This window comes from Capra hircus, chromosome 3, assembly GCF_001704415.2.
Source record: "Capra hircus breed San Clemente chromosome 3, ASM170441v1, whole genome shotgun sequence".
Lineage (NCBI taxonomy): Eukaryota > Metazoa > Chordata > Mammalia > Artiodactyla > Bovidae > Capra > Capra hircus.
In genome coordinates, this window is record NC_030810.1 from 42,645,034 (window position 1) to 42,655,772 (window position 10,739).

Genomic DNA, 10,739 nt, shown 5'->3' on the forward strand with positions numbered 1-10,739 from the left:
TCTGAAATACAGCACTAAGTCCTTAGGCCATGGGATTCATGCTCAAAGGACCATGATTACAAGTAGTTCTGAAATTATAAGTAATAAAACTCCAGATTTATTAAAAGCATCTCAGACAGCAAGACAGCAAGAAAAAAGCCACAGCAGGACAAAGTAACTTGTAACGTCAGGTGCCCCCTCAGCAAGCGATGTGTCATCCAGGAAGTAGGGAATGCCTACACACATACCCCACCCAGACAACTGACGAAGGCCAAACTGTTGTTTTTCCTTTTTACTTGCTGTTTTGAATATCTTTTCTCCTGTCCTCTTAAACAGAGGACATTGACTAAAATTTAATTTAGGGCATCATCATAAACATGATTATACTGTGTTTTTACATGATGTTGCCATGTTTGAGTAGTCCACGTGACTGTCAGTTTTCCTGTTTCTCCTGTTATCAGCCAAATTTTTATACTGCTGGTAAGCCTCTTCCTCTAGATAGAACTGTTGCTCCTAATCCATGAACTATGAAAAGCACATTAATACGCTTAGAAGTTCTAATACAAGTAAGTCATAAGTCATTTCTGAATGAGGAACTAAAGGACACCCCCGGAAATAAATACAGAAACCAGAAACCATCTTCGCTTTTTTCTACATTCTAGGATGTAGTCCAGTAGTCATGTATGGATGTGAGAGTTGGACGGAATGATTGAAGCGCCGAAGGATTGATGCTTTGGAACTGTGGTGTTGGAGAAGACTCTTGAGAGTCCCTTGGACTGCAAGGAGATCCAACCAGTCCATCCTAAAGGAAATCAGTCCTGAATATTCATTGGAAGGACTGATGCTGAAGCTGAAACTCCAATACTTTGGCCACTGGATGCAAAGAATTGACTCATTTGAAAAGACCCTGATGCCGCAAAAATTGAGGGCGCGAGGAGAAGGGGACGACAGAGGATGAGATGGTTGGATGGCATCACCGACTCAATGGACATGAGTTTGAGTAAATTCTGGGAGTTGGCCATGGACAGGGAGGCCTGGTGTGCTGCAGTCTATGGGGTCACAAAGAGTCAGGACACGACTAAGCAACTGAACTGAACTGAGGATGTACTCTAGATTGTGCTAACACAGTAGTCACTGGCCAAATGCAGCGATTTCAATGTAATTATAATTACATTAAACTATGACTGCAGTTCCTCAATTAGGCCATCACCTATCAAGTGCTCAACAGCTATGTGTGGCCAGGTGCTACCATTAATGGATAGGAAGAAATAACAGATTTCCATCATTACAGAATTGTACTGGACAGTACTGTTTTCGACAGCTAAGGCTGGTGGACTAATAAAATGTTATTATTCCTACCTATTTCCAAAGCAGCAAAAACACAGAGCAAAACTAAATCTCAAACTGCTCCCTTTTCTCTAGCTACAGTACAAAGATAAAAATTTTTAATAGTAGCTCCCATTAAAATGCAATCATCACATAGCCATTAAGGCAAATAAATGGAGAAAAAGACATAAAAGGTATATTCACAGAAAAGTGTTGGAAATAGATCTGCACTGTCCCTAGATCTTCTAGGTTAATTTAGAAATGATTTAAAGTATATGGGAGGATGTGCATAGGTTACACATAAATACTATTCCATTTTATATAAGGTACTTGAACATCCAAGGATTTCTGTAATCTCAGAGGTTCCTGGAACCAGCCCCCCAAAGATACTGAGGGACAACTGTCTGTAGGACAAATATGCAAAGTCCATTCTTGTTCTGTAGCTGCTTACTAAATCTCTTTTGAAATCTGCTCAAGGGCTTCCAGATACTTCTTTCTTGTCCAGGTCCCTCACCAAGTCCTCCAGGACATAGCCATGAACATTCATGACACTTTTCTCTAATGAACACTTCTTATGTCACTATTCCACTCAAAGTCAATATTCATAGTCCCTTCCAAAAAACCCAACAGTAAAATCTAACTGCTAATTAGAAAACAGTTTCTTACATGAGCACCAAGGTCCAGGCATTCTTACCCTCAGAGATTCCCTAGTCTTTCTCATCTTTCCTAAGTATCTTCCTTTATTCTCCACTTTTTCCCTGAAGGACTGACATGACCATTCCAAGTATCAGCAAACATCTCTTAAAGAAGCATTAGATTGCTACCTACTTTTGAATCTAATTTTTGTTTTACGTAGGCACCATTTGCTGCTGTCAGGACATCATTGATCAGAATAAAAACATATCCTTCCAGATCAAATGCCAAGTCAGAGCTGCAAAATATAAACAACACTTTAATAACTAACATTTAAAGAACATGCATTAAATTTTAAATAGGTCTGAACTACAATATTTCCAAGAACATATGCTTATCTACGTAAGTGAATATTACACATTTTATCAGCTACTAGTATTTCCTGGTTCCAGGTTACAGTTTGCAATTTCATAATCAGTAAGGGAGGCTGCAGAAATGAGAAGCACTAATGCTTAAACACAGGCATTAGCAATAATCAACCTTGTCAGTTAATAGCACACTATTCTGAATTCAAAGTCAGGCAAGACAGAACCAACCAAATTCACCATTACAGTACATCTGAAGCAAGCAGAAGGCATCACAGCTCAGTTTCACAGATAAGGAAACCAAAAGGAGAATGAAATTGTTAACATGTCATTTTTCAAAGGTTCACACAAAAGATAGGTTTATCTTGCATAGATGGCTGGGCCACTTGGTGGAATTTCTGAAGTGTGGATTGTGGTTAGTTCTGAGATCACGTTACGCTAGTGTCTACGCACACAGTGTAGTCCCAAATACTTGAAATAATTGCCCAGTGAGCACATTACATATAACTAGTGAGATTAGGGAAACCGAAGTTTCTTAGTATTTTGCAGAGCACCAGGCAGAAGAACTTAGTAAACTGAAGAGAATAAATGAAACTCTAAGAAGAGTATGCCATCTGTATACTTAGCACCCTAGCTACAACAGGGGCCTCACATTCTGTGATTCTGCAAAGGTGCTATCTCTTTGGAGTTCAGCTTCTCCATGGGACAGACTTCTGAGGAGCTCTAAGCCACTGCTATGTTGGGCAGAACTACCTAATGACCCCTCCCTCTTCCAAGCAGCCTGACAACCCTGTAACTCTTCCTCCAAATTTCTTTCCCAAGTAAAAGTTTCTAATTAGATAAGGCTGGCCCAGATAGCATCTGCCTCAGAAACTTTTTGCAGGCTAGAGTTAGCTCGGAGAAAATTCTGTGTTTGGTTCGATTTTGGATCCCGCCAGCTTCAGTGGGATCCAAGATTAGCAGGGCACTTTTAAAAAGAATGGTAGGTGATTCACACTGAATTTTTCTCCAAGAAGGCAAGATTACCTAGAGGGAAAAGCAGTCAGCTATATAACAAAATTCTAGTAACTAATTACCCTATTTTTTTTTTTTTCAGAATGAAATTTTACTTGGAGAGTTAGGGTAGAACAGAATTGACTTATATCCCTCCCCCCACACCTGTATTACAGGGATATGATAAAGGTCAATGAGCCAATTCAAGAAGCACACTGGAACTCCCAGATGGAAAATATATACCAGGTAGAATCTACAGCATCAGCAAGCCCATACATGAATGGTCTGGGCTGAGTAAAATATTGTAGAAGACTTCTACTCATCATTTCCATTTTCTGAGTCTTTGCATATGCACTGCCAAAGCAAGCACTAATTTTCCAAGTCTCTGGATATACATTTTCTTCATTTTAAAATTAAAAGTTAAGAACAATGGAAAAAAAAAACACTTCATGATTAATAATTTAATAGAATATCCAAGTTTTGGTATTTGTGACGCCTTAGGTGAAGCCAAATAAAGCAATTCTATTATTTATTATCCCATAAGGCAAATAATTCATGATCACTTGTCTTCTCTGTGACACCATTTTCTTTAGCAGCATGCGAAGGAATAGAATGCTACACGGTTTATAAAAGCACGCAGGCTTTGCAGTCAGGCATAGACTCAAACTCTAGGTCTGTCATTTAATAGCTATGTGACCTCGAGCAAGCTATGGAACTTAGATTTTCATTTCCTTAACATAAATAGGAAAATAATACCCATACCGTTCGGTGTAGTTGTGAAAAACACATAAATAGTATGTGTAAAATACCAACATATTGAATGGCATATGGTCTGCGCTCAATAAATAGAAGACAGCATAATAAACTCTAAATTACATGAATTTAACTTTTAAGAGTCCCAAGAATCTGATTTTGCTAGCCTTAATCTTCACACAACCAAAAAGATTTAATTTTTTGAAGTCTCTGAATACTTTTTAAAGACATGTCTCTTATTTTAGTCTATAAAAAATTCTCTTCATTGGTAACTAATCATTTATTATCAGTAATTATTGACAAATTCTAATGCACTCTCATAGGTTTTATACAAGCCCACATCTTACCTTGCAGCTACAAAGGCTCCAATAATCATTGCAAATACAGTCATCTTAATACCCCAAGAAAAAGTCTTCCTATAAAATAATTTAAAAATATACATGTGGCTTTAGTTATTTACAAAGACTCATTTTACAACAAAAAATGTTTTCTTCCAAAAAAAACTATAACAAATGATTCCAAGGAATTAGATATTTAAAAGAACTCTTCTAATGAAGCAAAAACTTATTTTCTTATATAAATAAGTATGCTTATTTCCTATTCTTATGTTATTATTATTGAGTTTACATTTTAGAAAATCAGATTTCTTTAAGCAGAAAATAGTCACACACATTTGTAGTAAAGTAGCATAGTCATGAACATGATTTAAAACCTATATTGATCTTCTGACTCAGCTTCACCCAGTGGCTTCAGTAGGTATAGGAATTCTTGAAAGCATATCTCATGTTCAGACAGGCTTCCACAAGGAAGTCATAAACTATCAATTCCTATAGCAAAGGAAGAAAGCTGCTTAAACTTCTCAAAAGATAAAGTAAAACAACACAAATGACTGGAATATCTTACATACGCTGGAGACCTTTTCAGGGAGCTAAAAACTTGTTAAAGACTAAATATATTAGAAATTTAGCTCACTTGAGTAAAACTCCTTCAGCAAACATTGTAAACAGGATGGAGAACCTTCTCAGAACTGTAAACATTGGTAAGCTGAAAAAAAAAACAAAAAAAATACTTAGGTAGAGTAAAATTTGGTTCTCCAAAATTAGTATTTTAAAATAATGCTAACCTTTTCCATTATAAAAATTCCATGCTGATTAACCTGTCACTAAATTAAATCCTTACGTCTCTATAGAAAGTATTTAAAAGTCTGAAAGGGTTGCTTTTATAAAAGTACTAGAAGCGAAAAAAACTGAACTAATTATAAAATGGTAGAAAATATACATCTATTATCAAAGACTAGTAACAGCCACTTTTTAATTTTACCCTGCTTATTATGTTAGACATACTCATGCTGGTCTTTAAAAGATCTTTCTTTTCTAGACTGATCTCCCTTCCAAGCCCTAACCTTCAAACAACACTGGTGATCATTTTACCCTATAAAACATTCCTTGATTGTCCTTTTGTGGCAGTAATTCTTTCTTCCTCTAAATTTCCAGAGTATTTTGCTTGTACTAATCGAACATACAGCCTCTTGCAATATAATTATTTCTGACTCTATCATCTCACTCCAAAGTGCCTTATACTTGGCTGGCAATCAAAGATGGGCATGAATAGATGGATAGATGAATGACAATGGAGGAAAAAGAGCAAACTCTATACACAAGTAGCACTCTGCAGCAGGTCTGTATTTCTTTCCAAATGGGTAATGAGATGTATGGATAAAAGGATGCCCCACCCATGATAAACATGACTTCCATGGAACCCTCCCCAGAAATATCATGGTGGTCATTCCGTCAAGTTTCTTGGGTCTGAGGAAATGAAAAAACCTTGATCTCTGACCCTCAGAGATCTCTCCATTCTGTTTTACAATCACCCATTACACCAGAGGTTTAACTCACGTGGCAGTGGTGAAGCCCTGGGTTTCTGTTAAATGGTTTCCCTATGTGTATATTTTTAACATCACATGTTCCTGATACATATACTCCTTAAGTGGAGAAGATAAGAACTGGGAAGTTACAGGGTAATAAGAGAATATTGTCATGGAGTAGGCAGCTATTGCTTCTTTCTAAAAGTGAAAACGCTGCCTCTACAGTCATATGACCACAGGAAAAGTGTTAATGATATTTTTATCAGGGTTCTATCAGATGTTATTTTAACTACCTCATGTTAATGAAAAACTATATCTAATCTTACTTGTGAAATCTGCCTAAAATATAATATTTAAAAATTGTACTAAAGAATTGAAATCTCAGAAGCCTAACATATATCCTTCTCTATTATATGTCTGGAAAAATAATGAAAATCTCCCATCACAGTATTTTATAACATTTTAAAGCTTCTATCATCAAAGTGAAAGGGAAAAAACCCAAAACAAACAAAAAACTCCTCTTCCTCTTCAAACTTAAAGATATTAAACTAAAACCTTTGGTGTAATACTTATTTAGTAACAGAAGCTTTCTGGTCCTTTCTTTTTCCAGAATCAGTAACCATGTGTTAAACATTTGACATTTAAGTACAATTTTAAGAATACATTATATTAACCTCACTAGTAAAATAAAGTTAGCCATACTTCAGTTTCTTTGTGCTGAACAGTCCCGTGATTTGGTTCCCAAAATATAGTAGAGGTAGTGGAAACGTCTAGAAAATTTAAAAAGGGATAACAAAACTCAATAATAAAGACAGCTAAAACAAGGTCCTTTTCAAACAGAAACAGTTTTGTTTATATGATCAAATTCTTTTCACATAAAACATAAGATTAGTTCTCACACACAATTTTGGCTCCTATGAAGCACCCAAACATTACTCCTGGATAAAGAGCTCTGTGCAAAAAGAGAGAGGAAAGAATGGAGGGGAAAAAAAGAAACAGAAATATGAATATGATCAAATCATATGGGACAACATCTTTGCTTTAAAGAATGATAATGTAGAGCCAACAGGTCTAATGTTAGCAGAAAAAGGAAAGGTATTTCATCTTCAGGTGGAGTCAAGCAAAGACAGACCAAAGAATAATGACTGAAGGATACACCAGCTAGATTAGATAGACGAATGCAGAAAATGCAAAATGGTTGTAATCCCAACAAGTGTTTATTAATTAAAACAGAATACAAGATCTAGGGGCTTCTTTTTTTCCTTAACTTTAAAGAGACTGTGGGACTTAAAAACGCTTATTACTACATTCATTCTTTACCTTCCTTATACCCACTTTGGACTGGGCAATTTCAAGGCTGCAGTTTTTAAATATGTAAGGCACCGATGGAAAACATACATAGTGACTTCATTTCGAAAATAAAAGTATTGCTTTTTTTTTTTTTTTACCTTTCGAGGTACATTTCTGTCAAAGTCAGGAAACTTGACTACTCTGAGTGCCTTTCCCACCCAAAGTACTGCCACTGTGGCCACCATCTGTAAGCAGAGAACACAGATTCACTGTTCCACACATAAAGACACACTCAGAAGTTCCAACGACACAAACCACGTAATGCTGAAGATTCCAACTAACCTGGCCAAGTCCAACACACAGTGAAGAGGGAAATCTACAAAAAATGGTAGAGAGAAAAAAAAAAAAAAAAAACAGAAAAACCCACAGAGTCAGAAAAACCCGAACTCAAACTTACAAATGCAACCTCACAAATGCAACCTCACAATGCATTTTGATACAAAACACACCAATGTCCGCCCCTTATCCAAATGACAATCAGCGAGGAAAATCACTGATGGTTGTCAGGCAACACCGCTGATTTTGTAGCTTCGGGCTGCCACTTGTCTCATCTTGTCCGTTTCTACAATTTCAGTCAGTTTTCTGAAACAGATTTTTCTTGGAAGTTAAGACATACATCTTTTAAACGGTTTCGCACCTTTCTAAAAAGGTGCTTCTGCCAAGGGGTCCCAGTGGCAGCATCACAATTTTAAATGGGCTTGAGGATGCGTAGGTCCCCAGAGGCTGTCAGCGAATTCGGGGAACCCTGAAGCCCCGGACCCTGGCCCAGGCTGTGGAGAAGGGCGGGCATCCCTCTCCGGCTCCCAGTCAGGCATGCACAGGAGTCGAAGAGTCACGAAGCAACTTCGCTTCGTCGCTCGGAAGAGCGGCATTTCCAGGGCGCTGCACTGCGGGCCGGGCAGGAGCTTTCCAAACGCACGCCCGGCGGTCCCGAGCTCCGCGCTCGGAGCGGGACCCCCAATCCGGGCCGCCGTGCAAGCCGGCTCCGCCGCCCGAGCCGCGTGTCAGCCGCCTGCCCGCCCTCGCCGGCTCCCGCCCAACTTTGTTCAGCTCCAACTTTGGAGCCAAAGTCCAGGGTGCCGGCGCCCAGCCGCTGCCGCCGCCCGCTCCTTTCCTCTCCTCTCCGCGGCCTGGGCCGCCGCCGCCTCGGCCCTACCTGTAGTTGGTGAGCACGCTCTTGTTGACCACCACGATCAGGAAAGAGCTCACGCCGTAAAAGCCGGCCGCCAGCAGCTTCAGGAATACGGTCAGCGTTTCGGCCGACGCCATCCCCAGCTCCTCCTCATGTCTGTGTGTGGAGGATTTCGCGGGGGCTTCTCCTTTAACCCTGGCATGCTGACGTCTATGAACTTCCGCCATGGCTGCGGCGGCGGGGCCTGCGAGGGAAGCGGCGGGCAGCGGGCCCGAGCGGCGCGGGGGTCTGCGGCGGCAGCTCGCGGGGAGCTCGCGGGGCCGGGACCGGTGCTCTGAACCGGCTGCGCTCGCCGCCTCGGCTCCCCGCGCGGCCTCCGCCTGTCTCCGCCCAGGGGCAGGGACGCTGGGGTTCACACGCCCGGGGACTTTGATCGGGCATTGTGCAACGCGGGGTCAGAGGGTAGGGACCGCGCCTGGCTCGGCCTGGACAAGGGCTGGAGAGGACTCCAGGAAGGGGCACCGGCGACCCTGAGTCCCGGACGGAGAGGGAGAGGAACCTTAGGGGAACCACTCGGGGACACCGGGGCTCCCGGCAGCACGGCACAGTCGCGGAAAGAAGCTGCCGAACGACGCCTGCGCGCGAGCCTCCTCCGGGTCTCCGCGGCCGCGTACCTCAGATGCGGAGGCTGGCTGCTGAAGGACTGGAAGCCGTATTTTCTAGATAACTCCGGCAAGAGAAAATAAATAAATAAATAAATAAAGACCCGCCTGCAATGGGTAACAGGTGGTCGGCTCAGTAGTTAACAAGGTGCATGTGTCTAGGCTCATTTGAATGCTCTTTTGGTCTCTCTTGCAGAAGGTCCACGCCCTTAAAAAGTATCAGATATGGACCAAGTGTAAACATTCAACAGCTATTTGAGGCATTCTGCGTTGCCTCGGATTTCTTACGGTTTCTGAACCCAGAAAATACCAAACAAAACAGTTTTATTTGCAGATCAAGGGAGATTGTTCAAAGAAAAGCATTGAGGTATCCAAAAGGTAAAAAGATAATCAATTGGCTTGCGGATTGGTGCAAGAGCAGGGTGTTAAGAGCTGAGTTCCTATTCTAGGTTTCCTAGAAATGCCGCCTCACTAGCTATGTACTCGGGTCAGTGAGTTGACCTCCCTGAGCCTGCATCGCCTCATCTCTGGATATAAAGCTGCTGCTGCTGCTGCTGCTGCTAAGTCGCCTCAGTCGTGTCCGACTCTGTGCGACCCCATAGACGGCAGCCTACCAGGCTTCCCCGTCCCTGGGATTCTCCAGGCAAGAACACTGGAGTGGGGTGCCATTGCCTTCTCCGGGATATAAAGCTAGTTTTCAGTAAATGGTGGACATTATATATAAGAGAAACAAATCATTATTGCCAGCTTAAGCAAGGAAATGACATACCTAATTTTAATGTCAAGAAAGAAAAGTAACTTTGAATTATTTACCCCAAAATTTTGTCTATAACTTTTCAATTTTTTCCACATTTAAAAATTATAGTAAAATTTACATAACACAAAACTTACCATCTTTACCTGGTAAGTTAGTATTTTAACTTTTTTTGAGTACATAATTCAGTGCTGTTAAGTATATTGTTGCACAACTCTTAACTGCTACCCTTCTCTAGAACTTTCACATCGTCTCAAACAGATTATGAAACTACTAAACAATAACTCCCCATTGCTCCCTCTCTCCATCCTCTAGTAACCACTATTCTATTTTCTGTCTCTGTAAATTTTATGATTCTAGGTACCTCCTATCAGTGGAATCACACTGCATTTGTCCTTTTGTATCTTCATTTCATTTAGCACAGTATTTTCAAGGTTCATCCACATGTAGCATGTGTCAGAATTACCTTCCTGTTTGAGGCAATATAATATTCATTGTATATACATCTTTTGACCTGTATGTTTTAAATTATCCTGAGAACACCTGTGTTCTTTGAATGTTCCTTAATAAAAACTAGCACAAGGATGAAATTTTTAGCTTGGTCCACGAGGGCTTAAGTGACGTGGCTCCTGCCCTCCCAACCTGTTCCTCCCCAGGTTTCGGCTAACTACACCCAGTTCCCTGAAGGATAACGTAGGTTCCTGTAAAACCCTAACCCTAACTAAACCCAGTTCCCTGAGAGATAACATAGGTTCCTGTTGCCTCTTTCTCTGTCCTTACTCCCATATTCCCTCCGTCTGGAATGCTTTTTCCTCTCCCTCCCCTGCCTCCTGAAGAACTCTTACTTTTCCTTCAATATTTATGCAAAATATTCTCTCCTCTCTGGGTACCTTCTTTCACACTGCCTCTCCTTGCCCTCCACAGAAAT

The 10,739-nt window shown here is 40.7% G+C and overlaps 1 protein-coding gene across 1 annotated transcript in view; it reads right to left on the reverse strand.

Moving 5' to 3' along the window:
• SLC35D1 (solute carrier family 35 member D1) overlaps positions 1–9,205 on the reverse strand; it is a 47,309-nt gene extending 38,104 nt beyond the window's left edge. The window contains exons 1-7 of the mRNA XM_013962750.2: positions 8,420–9,205; positions 7,546–7,579; positions 7,362–7,448; positions 6,616–6,683; positions 5,022–5,093; positions 4,397–4,465; positions 2,134–2,236 (exon numbers count right to left, since the gene is read on the reverse strand). Coding sequence (XP_013818204.1) covers positions 2,134–2,236; positions 4,397–4,465; positions 5,022–5,093; positions 6,616–6,683; positions 7,362–7,448; positions 7,546–7,579; positions 8,420–8,622 — 636 coding nt within the window. The 5' untranslated portion in view covers positions 8,623–9,205. The remainder of the gene's footprint in view (positions 1–2,133; positions 2,237–4,396; positions 4,466–5,021; positions 5,094–6,615; positions 6,684–7,361; positions 7,449–7,545; positions 7,580–8,419) is intronic.